The sequence below is a fragment of the Osmia bicornis genome, chromosome 4, assembly GCF_907164935.1.
Source record: "Osmia bicornis bicornis chromosome 4, iOsmBic2.1, whole genome shotgun sequence".
In the NCBI taxonomy this organism is placed as follows: domain Eukaryota; kingdom Metazoa; phylum Arthropoda; class Insecta; order Hymenoptera; family Megachilidae; genus Osmia; species Osmia bicornis.
The window spans coordinates 319940-337448 of NC_060219.1; the positions used below are offsets into that span (position 1 = coordinate 319940).

At 38.6% G+C, this 17509-nt stretch overlaps 1 protein-coding gene and 1 long non-coding RNA gene across 2 annotated transcripts; both read right to left on the minus strand.

Annotated features, from left to right (window-relative positions):
- Nucleotides 1–1847: 1847 nt before the first annotated feature.
- Nucleotides 1848–3516, minus strand: LOC114881254. The gene is made up of 6 exons (XR_006829330.1): nucleotides 3504–3516; nucleotides 3355–3443; nucleotides 2948–3021; nucleotides 2793–2859; nucleotides 2399–2592; nucleotides 1848–2326 (listed from the first exon to the last, which is right to left on the minus strand). It is a non-coding gene; the product is annotated as an uncharacterized LOC114881254 (long non-coding RNA).
- A 9203-nt stretch (nucleotides 3517–12719) lies between these two features.
- LOC114881858 (putative uncharacterized protein DDB_G0268364) lies at nucleotides 12720–13841 on the minus strand. The gene is made up of 4 exons (XM_029198743.2): nucleotides 13805–13841; nucleotides 13157–13386; nucleotides 12991–13071; nucleotides 12720–12905 (listed from the first exon to the last, which is right to left on the minus strand). The coding sequence occupies exons 2-4, from the start codon at nucleotides 13244–13246 to the stop codon at nucleotides 12720–12722; spliced, it is 357 nt and encodes a 118-aa protein (XP_029054576.2). The 5' UTR covers nucleotides 13247–13386; nucleotides 13805–13841.
- Between the last annotated feature and the right edge of the window lie 3668 nt (nucleotides 13842–17509).

Genomic DNA, 17509 nt, shown 5'->3' on the forward strand with positions numbered 1-17509 from the left:
GCAGCCTCCATAGAAGAGCATGGGCGCAAGTTAAAGACTTTATTAGCTCGTTTACAAAACGCTGGGTTGACCCTTCAGCCGGAGAAATGCCGTTTTTTGCAAAAAGAAATAGCATACCTGGGGCATGTGATTACCAGCGAGGGTGTAAAACCTGACCCTGGAAAGATTAAGGCCGTAAAACAGTTTCCCGTACCTAGAACCAAGAAGAATATCAAACAATTCTTGGGTCTCGTGGGGTATTATAGACGCTTCGTTCCAAATATGGCTAAGATTGCAAAACCGTTAACTCAGCTTTTAAAGAAAGATGTACCTTTTCATTGGACTGCTGATGTGCAGACTTCTTTTGAAACGTTGAGAGACATCATTTGTGCAGAACCTTTATTACAGTTTCCGAATTTTTCACAACCATTTCTTGTTACTACAGACGCTTCTAATTACGCCATAGGCGCCATACTTAGCCAGGGTCCAGTGGGAAAAGATCTTCCGGTCGCATATGCTTCGAGGTCTCTCAATGATGCGGAGATTAACTACTCGACAATCGAGAAAGAATTATTAGCAGTTTTATTTGGGGTGGAACATTTTCGTCCCTACCTTTATGGCCGGCAATTTACGCTGCTTACTGACCATAGACCCTTAGTTTGGCTACATAGTGTCAAAGACCCAACGTCCAAAATTATGAGGTGGCGTATCAGATTGAACGAATATGATTATACTGTAGTGTACAAACCTGGAAAGGTTAACGCCAATGCCGACGCACTTTCGCGGAACCCCGTAGCAACCTGTATAAATTCTGATCCTCAACCATTTACCGTACGGTCTGGCGTGGATTCCAATCCCGGTTCACGGTGTCTGGAAAGGGTGCTTGCCTGCGCAGGTGAGACACCAGTTGCAGGTTCTGAAATGGCCGGGTTGGATGAAATGCAGTTTGCTGATAATGAGTCGCTTGTGGCTTCTGCATTCCTGGCGCGCGGGAAGGCAGTGGCTAAACAAAACGAGGTCACTAACAAAGTGCAAGGAACTTTGTATTTGGAAGAAGAATCAACAGGAAATTTATTTAAATCTCTGAAGGGATCATCCTACGCGGGTGCCTGTGTGGTCCCGGTGCAGCTTGTGCCAGCGCAGGGGTGTGATCCCCGTGACTGTGTGGTTTTGTCCTCACCTCAAAGAGTGGTTTCGGGTGAGTGTGAGAATGAGGTCGCAGCTAGTGGATGTGCTGGACCAACCGTGAAATCCACCCCAGACGTTACATGCGGGTGCGGCACGGGAAAATGTTGTCAACCCGACAGTCCATTTATTTGCCCAGCGTGCCATGATTCGTGCTATGTCGGGCAGACCAACGTGCATTTGCGCGCTCTACCTGCACAATGCCCAGCGCGCATGGATACATGCTTGCATGGTTCTAGGGTTGATGTTGTGGAATGCCTTGGTAAGGAGACCAGGCAGCGTGGGCAAGTTGGCATTGGGATTCCCAAAGGGATTGTGACCTCGGTAATAGTTTCTGTAAAGAAAAAGATAAAGATTATAAATTTTAATAATGTCGAGAGCGGTGGAAATAGTAGAAGCACGGTATTGGTTAATAATTTGAATGATGAAATAAATAGACCTATGGTAGATCCTTCCTTTTTTCCTGCTATACATCATGTAGAAGATAATCTTTTTATGAGACGCGATAATCTTGTTCATTTTATACCGTTGAACTGCAGTGATAATTCCCAGACTACTGTAGGCTTGCTAAATCGGATTGGATTTACAGTAGAGCTGATGCAGCAGTATCAGATTGAAGTTGGTGACGCCATGGTTTTCCGTCATGAAAAGCATTCTGTTTTCCTTTTATTCTATAAGAATGAACCTCATGACGAATTGGATTTTAGTCACGTTGAATCATCGTTAAAGTCATTAAAAACTCTTCTTGATACTATGGGTTCTTAAACCTTCAGTCTTTTAATAGATCCGGATAGATTCAATGCTCCAGACCGGAGTAGTATAATAGACTTACTTAAACAAATTTTTGAGAATTCAGAATACGTAATTACCTTGTGTGCTGGTGAAGTTGAAGTTCCGTCGGAGTCGACACGGTCTCAGATTATTCGAGAACATCACGATTCGGTGGTAGGAGGTCATAGGGGCATTTATAAATTGAATCAACTCATTCGTGAACGTTTTTATTGGCCGGGCATGGCAAAGGAAATTGCGGAGTTCGTTCGCTCCTGCCCTGTCTGTCAAAGGAATAAAAATTATTCCGCTAAAACTAAACAGCCGATGTTAATCACGGATACTCCTCGTCAGGCTTTTGAAAAAATCCAAATGGATATAGTGGGACCATTACCTGTAACCGATAAGGGAAATCAGTACCTACTCACCATACAAGATAATCTTACTAAATATTCAGATGCAATACCTTTGAGAACCATCGACACGAAAACTGTCGCTCATGCATTCGCTGAGCAATTTATAAGCAGATTTGGGTGTCCGCGGGTAATCCATACTGACCAGGGAAGGAATTTCACTAGTCAGGTGATGAAACATTTTTGTAGGATTTTCAAGATCCAAAGAATAACTTCAACAGCTTTCCATCCTCAGTCTTTAGGTTCTCTTGAAAGGGCACACAGAAGTTTTATAAATTATCTGAAACATTATTGCACTAAAACAACTTGGGATGATTGGATAAGATTCGGCATTTTCTCATATAATACCTCCACACATGAGGCCACGGGTTTTACTCCTCACGAATTAGTTTTTGGCGTTAAAGCCAGGATACCCTTCGAATTTGCTAGAGGACAAGCACCACGTACCTTTGCGCAACACTTTGACGAGCTCTTTGCTAAAATCACCACTACCCAGACTATTGCGGCCCAGAATCTAGAAAAGGCAAAACAAAGAAGTAAGAATTATTATGATCAGACGCTTAATCCTCGTAAATTTAATGTGAACGATGTTGTATATTTACTCAAGGAGCCCAGAATTTCTAAGTTTGATTGTGACTGGACGGGCCCTTACAGGATAAGCAAAATGCTTAATGATCTAACAGCGGAATTAGAATTAGGAACGAATAAGTTTAAGATAGTTCATACTAATAAACTCAAATTAGCGCATATAAGGCTAGACGATTCTACCGAGATAGATTAAAATTAGATTAGCATTAATTAATCACTGTGTGCTGTGTGTTTTATTATCATTAAATATTGATAATTGAAGTTTGTATTTTACCTATTATTCTGGACAATATTGTTGTGCTAGCAAAGACTATTTTAGTTCTGTATGCTTATATTTACTACTTAAACAATGTTCTGAATTATTAAATAAGTTATTGTAGTCGTATGAACCGTGAGATGAATAATTACGACTAGTGCCTACCTTTATAATATTTGGGTGTATATAAGGCTGTGTGATCCTGTTGAAGCACCGAACAAGACTAACAGGCCTTGTGATCTGGTATCTATGTCCTACCAATATTACTGCCTGTGAATAATCCAGAGACAGTTGATAATACAAGGAAAACCTACCTTTTGTCTGTATTGTTTACATATACAAATTATGATATGCGCGAATTTACGGATTATTGAATGAACTATTGAAGTAGTACGACGAGTGACTTTGAATGAACTATTAAATCCGGACTTACTATCATGTTAACAAAAGCGTAATGTTATGAATGAAAAAGCTGTTTAATGTAAACACCTTTTTGTATAAGGGGGAAGGTGTAACGTGAAACGTTATCACGTGAATATGTCTAGAGTGGTATGGCGACATTGACATGGGAATATTTATTGAATGGACTATTGTATCGATATGTCTCGAATGTTCTTCGAGGACCTTTTGTATCGATGGCTATAAATTAAGAGCGGAGTTTAAACCATCTGCGTGTACGCTCGTATTATAAAATAAACAAAGCCTAAAGTTGTAAACCCCTCGACATGGGTGATCGAGCTGAGAGAAGGCCGGAAATCCAGAGAATGGAATAGTTTCACTTAGTAAATTCCTAAAAGACTAATTTATGATAGACCGTAGCTAATTCGTTGTTTCCGACCAAGTCACGAACGGTCCTTAAAAGTAACGAAGTCTTTTCGATATCCTGTCTTTTCATTGCACTCTAAGAGGGTCGTAAATTTCCTCAAGAGTTGCCTTTGGCAAGTACAAGGTCTTGTCTTTTCCTGTTTTCTCTGGGTCCCACGCTTTCTCGTAGCACATGTGCGCTGCAACGTTCTAGCGTCTTGGCGGAGCGCCTCCACTTCCACGCGCCTGAGGGTGGACCACAGCCAGGAGAAGGGGCCCACACAAGACGGGGTGGACTCCTCCACCATTGGACGAGGGATGATCCTGAGGGAGGATCCAGGATCCATCAAGGAAGGGGAATCGACCGACGACGCGCGAAGATCTCCTCCGCCAAGCGTTGAACGTTCAGAATGATTTTGTCGCTTGACTCTGCAAAGTTGTTCTCACGCCGCAAATCAACATCATACCTAATTGAAACAGTCTGATTAAATTCTTAAAATTAAAACCATAATCAACTGTGAAACATAGCTTATTTGTTTTATTTTCGCGCCTTGCGAGCGGAGCGCCTCCGCGCTCCACGAATCACCTTACCTGCGCCTAATTCCCCAGAAATCCCTATACACCGCTAACGGACACGTAACAAATGTTATGCTATCTGTAGCGACCATCGGCGCGCTCTTATGCGCCCTCTGAATGTCACGAGGTTAAGTTAGGTTAGTTTTAGTTTCTAGTCTATTAGTTAGTTTGGTAAGACTGTTGCATCTTTAGCAAGACGCAAAAAAGCAAGCGTCCCACGCATTCAAAAAGCACGACTGTCATAGTGCAGACAGAGCGTGAATGCAGTGCAATAAAAAGATATATATTTTCTACCGTAAATTCGTTGTCGCCCTGCTTATTATTTCTTTCCCGTGGGACTTACAAGGAAGGTTAGGGAACCCGGAAATTCCAAAAATTATGAAACTTCGCATACAAGTACAGTAAGTCATCCGTAATACGACCCTGTTTTCCGTTGGTGCCATAATTCGGTTTTAAAGGGTGAAATTACCCCTTGAAAAAATTTCGAAACTTTCTTTTTTGTGGAATATCTTAAAAACGGTGAGAGATATGAAATAAAAGTTTAAACAAAAGTTGCACAGTTCTGTTGTGTTTATAAAATGGCGTCAAGAATTTACAAAAATTATCGGTATAGTTTGGTATTGGAACAAATGAATAAAATACCCATCGACAACGTGAACATGAATGATATAGCATTCATTGTGTTGCGAGTGGATTTCAGTTATCTACGGATATTTTGGGATGTGTATAACGTGGGTAAGGTGCCCATGGAGCGCTAAAGCACTCTGCTCGCGGCGCGGGTTTTAATAAAACACACTTTGCGTTTAAGAAAAGGATTTTGGTATAACTTTATTCCTTTAAGAAATGTAACAAGACGGGTTGAAGCTTTGAATCGATCTGAGCTTGGCGGTGAAGATCTTCGATCGATGTTGGCTGCCATCCCCCTCTTCGCTGGATCCTGAATTCTCCCTCAGGATCATCCCTGGTCCAATGGTGGAGGAGCCCATCTCTGTCCGGAGGCGGTCCCTCTCCCTGGCTTCGGTCCACCCTTGGGCGAGTGGAAGATGGTGGTGCTCCGCCAAGACTCGAGAACGATTCTGTGCACACGTGCTAAGAGAAAGCGTGGGATCCAGAGAAAACGGAAGATAAAAAGGTCTCGCGCTAGCGAGTCAAGGCAACCCTTAAGAGAATTTACGACCCTCTGTAAATAAGCAGGATGTTGAAGAGACTTCGACAGTTTCAAGAACCAACATGATTTTCGTTAAGAGTAACGAATTAGATACGGCCAGCAATAAATTAGTTTCTTAGAAATTTCAAGTGTAACAGTCTTATTTCTCCGGATTTCCAACTCTCTCCCAGCACGATCACCCGTGTTGAAAGTTTTACAATGTCTTATCTATTGTTTGTTTATTCCTTTGAATTTTGGCTCCTAATTTATGGGCATTGATATAACATAATGCAGACATGCTGCAGTCATACTCTTATGGCATCGTCGCCATATTACATTTCATTCAACACTTGCAATTACAAGCCTGCAGCTAAATTCACACGATATTGCACACATACATACAGGCGAGGTTCGCAACAATTGTATAGCAATATTATACAGACTCATAGTAAGCAAAAATTTATTATAGTGGTACAAATGTCCATTACGCGTAGTTACGGCACTGGCGCAGTGAAGTAGGCATACAATGGCCGCCTGGCGGCAACGCGTCGTAGTCACGTTGTCGATGGATATTTTCTACATTTGTTCCAATACCAAACCATACTGATACTTTTTGTGAATGGTTTCTTCATCAGAAATGTTTATAGAATGCAATTTTGTATAGTAAATTCCTGCTAGATAAAAGATTTTTCATAAAAATACAAAAATAGCGTGTACAAATTACCTACGGCACCTCTTTTTCAAACTTTGACAAGCACTTACAAATATTAAAAATCATCAAGAAATATAATTGTTCACACAGACATATAGAGGAAAGTCTCCTTTATCTTTTGCCATAAACCTGAACTTCCTCGCATTTTTAGTTTTCATGTAATACTTCATTTTTCCCCACAACCACACATTTTTACAAAAATGCCTGTTTCTGAAAAACTGTACGTATAGGAGCAAAACGGTTTGCAGATTCGTAATCAGCGTACCATAGCCTATAAGAATCACGTAATGGATATTGCAGATCAAGAATCGTGTTGTACCGTGTAATCCGTGGAGTGCGGAGGCGCTCCGCTCGCAAGGCGCGGAAATGAAAATAATAAAACTATTATTATTGTTCACTATGCTTTTCTGATATTTAACTGTTTATTAAACAGTCTTGAAAACTAACGACTTTTAATGCGCTATGATTGCACGTGAGAAAGACCCGTCGATTTTAGCTGACAAAATCATTCTGTCGGTTCTGCGCTTGACGGAGGATATCTTCGCGCGTTGTCCGTCGATACCCCTTCCTTCATGGATCCTGGATCCTCCCTCAGGATCATCCCTCGTCCAATGGTGGAGGAGTCCACCCCGTCTTGTGTGGGCCCCTTCTCCTGGCTGTCGTCCACCCTCAGGCGCGTGAAAGTGGAGGCGCTCCGCCAAGACGCTAGAACGTTGCAGCGCACATGTGCTACGAGAAAGCATGGGACCCAGAGAAAATAGGAAACGACAAGATCTTGTACTTGCCAAAAGGCAACTCTTGAGGAAATTTACGACCCTCTTAGAGTGCATGAAAAGACAGGATATCGAAAAGACTTCGTTACTTTTAAGGACCGTTCGTGACTTGGTCGAAAACAACGAACTGGCTATGGTCTATTTCTCTGGGTCCCACGCTCTCTCGTAGCACATGTGCGCTGCAACGTTCTAGCGTCTTGGCGGAGCGCCTCCACTTCCACGCGCCTGAGGGTGGACCACAGCCAGGAGAAGGGGCCCACGCGAGACGGGGTGGACTCCTTCACCATTGGACGAGGGATGATCCTGAGGGAGGATCCAGGATCCACGATGGAAGGGGCATCGACCGACAACGCGCGAAGATCTCCTCCGCCAAACGCAGAACGGGCAGAATGATTTTGTCAACTAAAATAGACGGATCTTTTCTCACGTGCAATCATAGAGCATTTAAAGTCAAAGTTTTTCAAGTCAATTAATAAAGCGTCGAATTTCAAATGGTAAACAACTGTGAACGATAGTTTATTTGTTTCATTTTCGCGCTTTGCGAGCGGAGCGCCTCCGCGCTCCACGAAACGCCTTACCTGCGCCTATATTCCCTTGAAATCCCTATTTACCGTGAACGGACACGCAACAGTATCGATTGTAGAGGACAAAGTTCCTCTATGGACAAATCATCCCAGCACGATGGCACTACCCTAGAGGGCGCGGGCAGCGGCCCTAGGGATAGTGGAAAGGTTGGCAAAAGAGAAAAACAGAAGAACGTTGGGAAGACGCGACACGAAGTGTGTCGGAAATAAACGCTCGTACAGAACAGACACGTGTTGAGTAGAGGTGGAGAAATATCGGTAATGTTGACTATCGATACTATCGATAATAAATTCCCGGGCTATCGATATTATCGATAATTTTCCGATATTTAAAAAAAAAAAAGTAAGAATGTAAGGAAAATTTAGTAAAATACATATGCAACAAACAAAATACAACATTGTAATATTGTTTAATATCTGAATGTCATTTTATTTTATATTTTTATATATGCCTATGTACCCTGAGTTGCATTGAACTTGTCGCAGTGAAGTTGGCTACAAATTCACTAATCATTCATATCACGTCGGTGAGTCGATTGAATAGAACCTTTTGTAATTCCTGTAAGATATCTCTTCATACTTAATTAAATGTATGAAAAAAAATGGAAACAGACTGCTAAAATAAAATAAATAAGAATTAGGAATAACTTGTAATGTACAATTAATAACAAAAAGTAAAATTAGTTACTTACTTAAGTAGAAATGTAATAGAACAAAATATACAACAAAAAATTAATTATTAATCATGAATAAATCACACTTATATATTTCAAAGTTCGTCCGCTGTAGAATAACTGTAACTAAAATTCAATACACCATAACTTGAAAATCCACGTGGCTTTAAAATTAATGATTCTGTATAGAAGACGACAAAATATGTTAAATTAAAAATAAAATTGAAATTTAATGGTACATTTTGTACAATTTTTGATATACTTACAAGAAATTGTTTTAAAATGAATATTTTATGCATCTTAAAATTCATCAGCAATCCACAAATTTTTGATTTCCAGCTATCGAAAATATCGATAGTTTTAGAAGACTATCGATACTCATTTCGATAGTGTCGACTATCGATAATATCGATAATGCTATTGATAGTTCTCCACCTCTAGTGTTGAGTGATTCCACCCATTCCCAACCATAGACATATGAAAATATAGACGGAGCATAAACTGCTACTTTAGGTAAGGGGGGCTCTGATAATCGGGGCGAGGAGGGGAATCGTCTGACATCGACTTATTCCGACAAGACTCGGTAGTATTCGGCTCGCATTTCACATTTATGTATGTACACTGAGTTGCATTGAACTTATCGCAGTGAAGTTGGCTACAAATTCATTGACACATTCACGCCGCGTCGGTGAGCCGATGGGCGAGATCGATCCAATTGATTTCAGCGGCTCTCATCACCTTAATTGAATGAAACGGAACAACAATACGCTTGTCTCATAACTAAGGGCAAATATTTATTTGTAACATTTGACAGGTATAGGTTAGAGTGAAAAATATTTGGAAATTGAATGCATTTACTTTCGTACAAGACATATCTGGAAGCATGTTTAAGGTAACAAAATATTACTCCTTATTATCTTCAGTACATTCTTTATTCCAAATTCATGTTGTTGAGTACAATGTATCAATATAAAATAATATGATTTCTTTTTTTTATTTTCAGCATTCATTCAGACATTGATGAGGAAATTACAATGAAAATACTATGGAGTAGAAAAGTTGAATAGATCCATTAAAGAAATTAAACAGTGTGGAATGAAATACTAGGATTAATAACAGAAACGTAAACAGATGCAATTACTTTCTCACAGGATATATCTGGAAGTATGTTTAAGGTAAAAGAAATATTAAACCATATTTTCTTCAATACATTCTTTATTTCAAATTAATGTTGTTGAGTACAATGTATCAACATATAATATGATTTGTTTTTCTTTATTTTCAGCATTTATTCGGACATTGATGAGGAAATTACAACGAAAATATTATGGAGAAGAAAAGCGGAATAGATCCATCAAAGAAATTAAACAGTGTGGAATGAAATACTAGGACAAAAAACAAAATTGTACTCTGAAAACAGATGCAATTACTTTCTCGCAGGATACATCTGGAAATATGTTTAAGGTAAAAGAAATATTAAACCATATTTTCTTCAATACATTCTTTATTTCAAATTAATGTTGTTGAGTACAACGTATCAACATATAATATGATTTCTTTTTCTTTATTTTCAGTATTCATTCAGACATTGATGAGGAACTTACAACCAAAAAATTATGGAGTAAAAGAATTTGATAGATACATTGAACAAATTATCAAAAGACGAGGATTATTAAATTACATAAGATTGTTTTGTAAATCATAATGTCAGAATATTTTAAATAAATAAATTAATAAGAGAAAATGAGACTTCACTTTTCACTTTCATCTATTTTGTATCACTTGTATTGTATTTACAAATCCCAAATTCATTTCATCCGACTACAACAGTCCAACTGAAATATTCCAACACTCAGTCCAATCAGAAAAAGTATTAACACTTTGCCGGCTGCACTGTTTTTAAACATTTCTTCGCTTGGCGCCGGCACCACTAACTCTGTTATTTCGCTTGTCGCCGGTTGTTTTTGAGATTATTGGGAGATGATAGATTTCAAGTCACCACTGTGGTGTCGCCGGCCGTCGAGCGATACTTTGGGAAGGTCACCACTGTGGTGTCACCGGCCGCCGAGCGATACTTTGTGAAGGTCACCACTATGGTGTCGCCGGACGTCGTAGTGTTAAAACATTTAGAAACGATCTTGTTCAAAGAAGGCTTATGGAGAAAAGATAGAAAAGGAAATTCAATTACTATGAATTAGTTTTATTTCACCATAGGCAAATATAACCTAAAATCTTACGAAACGGAATTCACTAAATTTCTTGACAATTGTACTAGATAATATTAATTACATGTAATCCGACAATATATTGTGCCAGTTACAATTCTTTTTCTTGATAATCTCCAATATTTCAAAATTTTCTAGTGAAACACAGAAATAGGTTTTGTTATGCTCCTGTCGAAACCGAGAGTGTTTACTTTCTCAATACTGTCTCTGTCAGTCATAGACAACAATAGACAGGCGACGTCAACGGGACAACAACCTCGCCAGGTGATCGACAACTTACGATTAGTAACGACAATTTTCGAAAGAGTCGACTTTCGAGAACTTTAAAACATCTAGTAACTGGAATCTGTAAATATTACAGAGATGTCACATTACAAAATGCTGGTTGTGTTTTTTGTAGTTTGCCACATGTTAGGTTATATGTATATAAATTACGAATTTTTCTTTCAATTCAGTATCTAATAGATGTATTAAACCTAAATGATTTTATCTTTTATCAGGATTTCAACAAAAATTTGTCATTACATTATAGCTCATAAATGGAAAGCGGAAATCATAACAAATTATATATACATACACATGCTTTTGTTAATAATAAATAATAATTAAATTATAATTTAATTAAGATATAAACAAAATAAGATTATAAAATTTGTGATTAGTATAATAGTTAAAAGTAGTGTATATAATAAGTTTCTTAGTTAGTAAGGAAAACTGTAGTCGAACCACACTGTATCAACGTCAGGTGTAAGAACCCAGTCATTCTTTTGTAATAGGTTTAGACACTAAAATACAAGTAATAAAGAATAACAATACAAATTAATTAATGTTTCATTCAGTGATAAATGAAATTGATAGTCAGTAATCAGTTAATAATTACACAGACAAGATACACGCATTATTGTATATGAATGAAATATTAAAAGCATCTCATAAACATGCAGATAAAAAACACTTTATAAGAATGTTAAGGTGATGCGAGCGTCGAGGCCGAACTTCGAATTCCGCGTCGGTAAAACAGTCAACGTTGCATCGAAAATTAGTCCGAACAGAAACTGATTTCAGCGCCACCTCAGTTATTGCATCCAACTAACGGCATGCTATTCTACATCACTTTTCGCATACATCTAAATGACACACGGATGCTACGATAGCTATATTACGTATGCCACTGCCAAAGTATAAAATACAATACTGCATACATCACCTAGGAAATGTATGAATGACATAACTCCTTCACCCAAATATTATATATACATTTCTTGTAATATAACATAACCAAGGGTTATGTTTAGAAATATGTTTAGGAATAAGAACTATATAAATGTGATAGGAACGCAGTATATTTGTTTTTGAATACCATAAATTGTAATACTATGAACGAAATAAAAAGAAAATGATAAATTATAAAATAAAATTGTTGATAATTAATAAATTGCAATTAATTGATAATGCATTTACTTTATTCAATAAAAAAAATAAAAGATACCATAAAGATTTGTCATGTATCCAGTATATGTACATTTATATACAATCTTCGTCATGATCTGATTGTGAAAAATGAATATATACACATATATACATAATTCACACTTTTCCTTTTTTGGGGCATATAGGAAAGGAACGGGTAGTAAAATAACTGTAAACAAAATATATAATAAAAAATAAAATATTTTATTTCATTGACGGCAGTACACAGGATAAGGAATATGAGAATTGTACTCTGAATTCCTAGAAATCGAATGCCTAAGGTTAGTTTTTTTTTTTTAAATAATGTCCCGATATTGTACTCCGAATTCCTACAAATCAAATTCCGGTTAGTTTATCCATGTAAAGAAAATCGTGAATGTACCCATGTACTTCGTCAGTACACAGAATAAGGAATAGGGGAATAAATGACTACAACATAAGTAGCGGAAAATATTATGTAATTGCAAGAAAGAAAAATATATATAAAAAAATGTAATTAAAATAGAAAAGAAAATAATAATAATAATAACAATAATAATAATAAAAATAATAATAATACGAAAAATTAAAAATAAAAAGCTATATTGCGGCCACTACAGCCGCGACCACGACCGCCTTCATTTCCATTCCCGCGACCGCCTCCATTCCCATTCCCGCGGCCGCGACTGGGCCATGGCGCTGTTTCCCGCCGCAGCTTTTTCATTTTCCTCCTACTATACTCGCGAATTAGCGCCTGTTTCGCTCTGTACGACTGGAAAAATAAATATTATGTTATTATTCACAAACAATGAATACCAGAAAAATCGTACGAACAGGAAAGTAAAAAAGCTACTTACGTTCTGCTCCTCAGGCTCGTACAGCTCATTCAGCTGCGATACGTGCGGCTGATACGGCTGCGGGTGTGGTACTGGGTGCGGCTGCAAAAATAAATATTATGTTATTATGTATAAACAAAGAATAGCAGAAACAACGTCTACACAGAAACGCAAAAAAAGGACTTACGATGTACTGAGCATACTGCTGCTGTTCCTGCTGCTGCTGTTCCTGCTGCTGCTGCTGGATTTTTTGCAGCAAATTATTCATTTGCTGCATTTGCTGCTGCTGCACTTGCAATATTTGCAACAGCGGTTCTTGGTCGGGTTGCAGGTGCAATTGCTGCACTTGCTGTTGCAGCTGCAACAGCGGCTCCGTCTGAGGTTCTTCACCGTTTTCTCTGTCTTATGGACATGCGTCTAGAAAAGGCATTTTTTTAACTGTTTTATTTGAGCCTGTGATGAAAATGTAAAATATGACATGTGTAATAAATATGTTATGTGTATGCAGAAAATGTCATTCAGATCGGTGAATGCACTGGGAAGTTACAATTTCTGAAAATCGTGGCTTTTCATCTAAGAACGTGACTAGTTATGTTCTTAGATTGCGATTCTCGGAAATTACTTGTAACTTCTAAATGCATTGACCGATCTCGATGAAATTTTAACAATGCACAAAACTCATTTAAATCTACGGAAGACATATGTTAAATTTTCATTATAGGCTCACATAAATCCACTGTATATGAGAAAAAACAAAATATATTTTTGTTACAAATGGTCACGTAATGTAATTGTCAATGACACTCGCGAAGTAAAGATCAAAAGAAACACTTACTGTCGTTTTTTGAACTCATATTACTCTGCTCTTTTCCCGTTCGTTGCACTAATTGAACTGTCGATGCCACTGAAATTTGAAAACGCGACAGCGTTGGCGTGGTGGGGGGAAAGGACCGCGTTGCCATCTACAGGATTGGCTCCAAATAAGCAACTCTGTCGGGACTCGTAGAAACGGACCTCTCACTTTGCGAGCGACTTCAAGCAAAGAAGAGGGGATACCGTGTTGCGTATTTCGAAGCAGAGACCACTTGGTTATTTCGAGGCAATCCTGTACTACTTCTTTCTTAGACGTAGAAGATCTTGAAAAACTAAATTTCTATCGATATTTTCAATCATTTGTGCAACAAATAAGCACAAATGGCAAATAAAAAAGGTACAAGTCAGAGGTTTCCGGGTAGGAGAAAGCTCTCCCTCAAAAGAGTTTATAGAAAACTGTAAGTGCTTACAAAATACATTTCAGTAATTTATCTGCAAATATTTACAAATATTTCTGACCTCATTCGTTCTACTTTGCAGGCGACAGAAACAATGGCAATCGTCGACATCGACGAGTGAACCTGCTGCAGTTTTCAACGAGAAAAATTCTCTCCCCGGAAAAACTTGTATACCCAAATATTATAATAAAGATCCTTCATTTATCCCAAAGGATCCTAAAGATGTGGGGCGCATCTCATCTGAAAACGCCCTTCACGAAAATAACGATGTGGGACGCATCTCTTCAGAAAACGTCCTTCGCGAAAATAACGATGTGGGGCGCATCTCATCAGAAAACGCCCTTCGCAAAAACGATGAAACTGTCGTTGTACAATGCGAATGTACAAGTGAGAGACCCACTGTACAAAACGTCCTGGACAATAGCGACAACAATCTCGTTACAGACGTCGGACACGTAGATGTGGGACGTATTTCTGAAAATGTGCCAGAAGGCCGCCGCATTGTTGACGTTCAGTTCTTTTGGAATGAAATACATAGAACGTTCGACAATCATGCGCGAGGTATTGAATGTCATTTTTGCGATTGGAAAATGATCGGTAGTCGCCAGATTGGTTGTCTCACACAGTTTTCCTTCAAGTGCCAAATGTGCAATTACGAAGATACTGTTTGGTCGGAACCTATGCATTCAAATATAATGAATGTAAATGAGGCCCTGACGACCGCGACTGTTACAGTCGGAATCGGCTATGCACAATTAGAAGAATTATGCGCCGCCCTGAACATGCCCTGCATGGCTGAATCGACGTACCGCAGGTACCGTGAAAAACTCATAGATGAGTTTATGAAAAGCGCAATGCATACCATACAGGCAGCAGGTGAAGAAGAAAGACGATTAGCTTCTGAAAACAATGAAGTCGTCGACGGTATCCCGTACATAACTGTCATAGCGAATGGTAGCTGGATGAAGAGATCGTATGGTACGAATTATAATTCACTTTCCGGTGTTGGTGCCATTGTAGGTTTCCGCACAGGAAAAGTTCTGTTTATCGGCATACGAAATAAATACTGCACAATATGTGATATAGCGGAACGAAAAGCTATATCCCCAAAACATCATAAATGTTATAAAAACTATGATCGTTATGCCAGTTCTAGTAGCATGGAAAGTGATGCTATTGCTGAAGGTTTCAATTGCAGTATTGAAATGCATGGCTTGATATATAGAACGGTTGTTGCCGATGGTGATAGCAACGTCTATCATACTATTGTGAATAACAGACCTTACCGAGAACAAAAAGTAACCGTTAGAAAAGTAGAGTGTACCAATCACTTACTTCGTAATTTATGTAAAAAGTTGAGACACGTTGCGGAGAAAACGCAAACGAAGGATCACAAGGCTCGTGGCTATGTTGCGCACCGAAATATCATTAAAAAAAATATTTTAAATATTCGTAGAGCTGTTGTTTTAGCAGTCAATGCGCGAAAACAAGAAAAAGGGCCACAGCATATCAAAGCTAGAGAGCTTCAGAAAGACATTTTAAGTATTCCTAGCCATATATTTGGTGAGCACAAGGAATGCAATAGCCGCAGCTATACGTGTATGCTGGACGAAAACAGAGCTGAGAAAAATTACGTTCCATCTTTGAAATTGTTCGGTCTGTATAGCGAAGTCGAGAAAGCCATACGATTTCTCAGCTGCTATTCGGATAGTTTGTTAATGAATGTTACAAACAATCCAGCAGAAACATTTAATTCAATTATCTGCAAAGAGATTGGTGGAAAACGTATTAATTTTGGTGCAAGAGGTTCCTACAATGCTAGAGTTGCAGGAGCTGTTACGCAATACAATACGCAACAAGTACTTACAGAAATGCATAAAAACATGTGTAAATCCGTTCCGCCACTAGTAAAGAGATTGGAGGAACGGCGGCAGAAAAAAGTTGCAAAAACGAAACAATTGGTTGGTAAGACAAGGAAATTAAAGCCAATGCAAGGAACGGATAAATATTATGGTCCAAACTCGCAAAGATCCGATCTTCCGAGTGATATGCTGCTTCAACTTCGCAAGGAACATTTTGAAAAGCTTGCTGATAATGCAAAAAATCGTACAATAATAGAAACGAACACAAGAGAGCAAAACGATTCAGATTTATGGAGAACTTTGAAGGAGGAAATGCTAAGAGACAACCACTTAAAAATGAGACACAAATGAGACAAACAACGTCCTGCGCAGCAATGGTAAAAAATATTTTATATCCTCCATCTATCGATACCGCTGCTATGAAATACGGCCGCGATAAAGAACACATTGCAAGAAAAGTCGTAGCGAACGCAATGAAAACAAGAATTCGAACTTGTGGATTGTTCATTGATCGCGACATTCCATACTTGGGTGCATCTCCTGATGGACTTATCGAAGATGACGGTTTAGTGGAACTAAAATGCCCACAATCTGCTGAGAATTTGACAGCGATAGACGCAATAGAAACAATACGTCACTTACGAAACATCTTCGATAAGAGAGATATACAAGAAATGAATAGGAAGCACCAGTATTTCTACCAAGTACAAGGTCAGTTGCATGTAACGCAACGGAAGTACTGTATTTTCACTATCTGGACACCTAAAAGCATACATATGATCCGCGTAAATAGGGACGACGCGTTTTGGACAAATCATATGGAACCTTTTCTAACGCGTTTCTACGAAGAATGCATGCTTCCGGAAATACTGAACAGCCGACACAATAGACACATGTCTATTAGAAATCCAGAATACATACTACGGGCAAAAGAAGACGCATCTATTCAAAAATCTAACAGAAAAGTCGCAAAAAAGCATAAATATGAAAACATGACACAGAACAGTGTTGAAGCATCAAATATGACCGTTGAAGCAGTAAATAGCGACGGTGTCATTGTCAGTCATTCAGTCCAGGAAGAAAACTGCACAGATGATGCTGTACGATACTATATATTAGAGACTGCTGTTTGTTCCGTAACTGACGTAAAGAAAAATGTACTACCTGTACAAAGTAAATTAAACGATGAATCGTTAGATCGATTTTTACGTGTCGTCAGAGAAACTACTCCTTTTGAAACGCAAAGTGTCCTATACTTACAGTTTCCAAAATGTATTAATCCCTGCCGTAGTGACAAAAGCGTACAAATAATTGGAGGCAACTGTTCTGATCACTGGCGAAGTATCTATTACAACGGCCGCAAACTCCATGTATACGATAGTTTACCTGGCAGTGCGTATGAGAAAC

What these genes read in the sequence shown, in the direction of transcription:
- LOC114881858 (XM_029198743.2), bottom strand. Translation starts at nt 13,246, where the DNA reads ATGCAGCAAATGAATAATTTGCTGCAAAAAATCCAGCAGCAGCAGCAG. An exon ending in AGCAGTATGCTCAGTACATC is followed by an intron (nt 13,072 to 13,156) that starts GTAAGTCCTTTT and finishes TTATTTTTGCAG; the next exon opens with CCGCACCCAGTACCACACCC. An exon ending in ACGAGCCTGAGGAGCAGAAC is followed by an intron (nt 12,906 to 12,990) that starts GTAAGTAGCTTT and finishes TTATTTTTCCAG; the next exon opens with TCGTACAGAGCGAAACAGGC.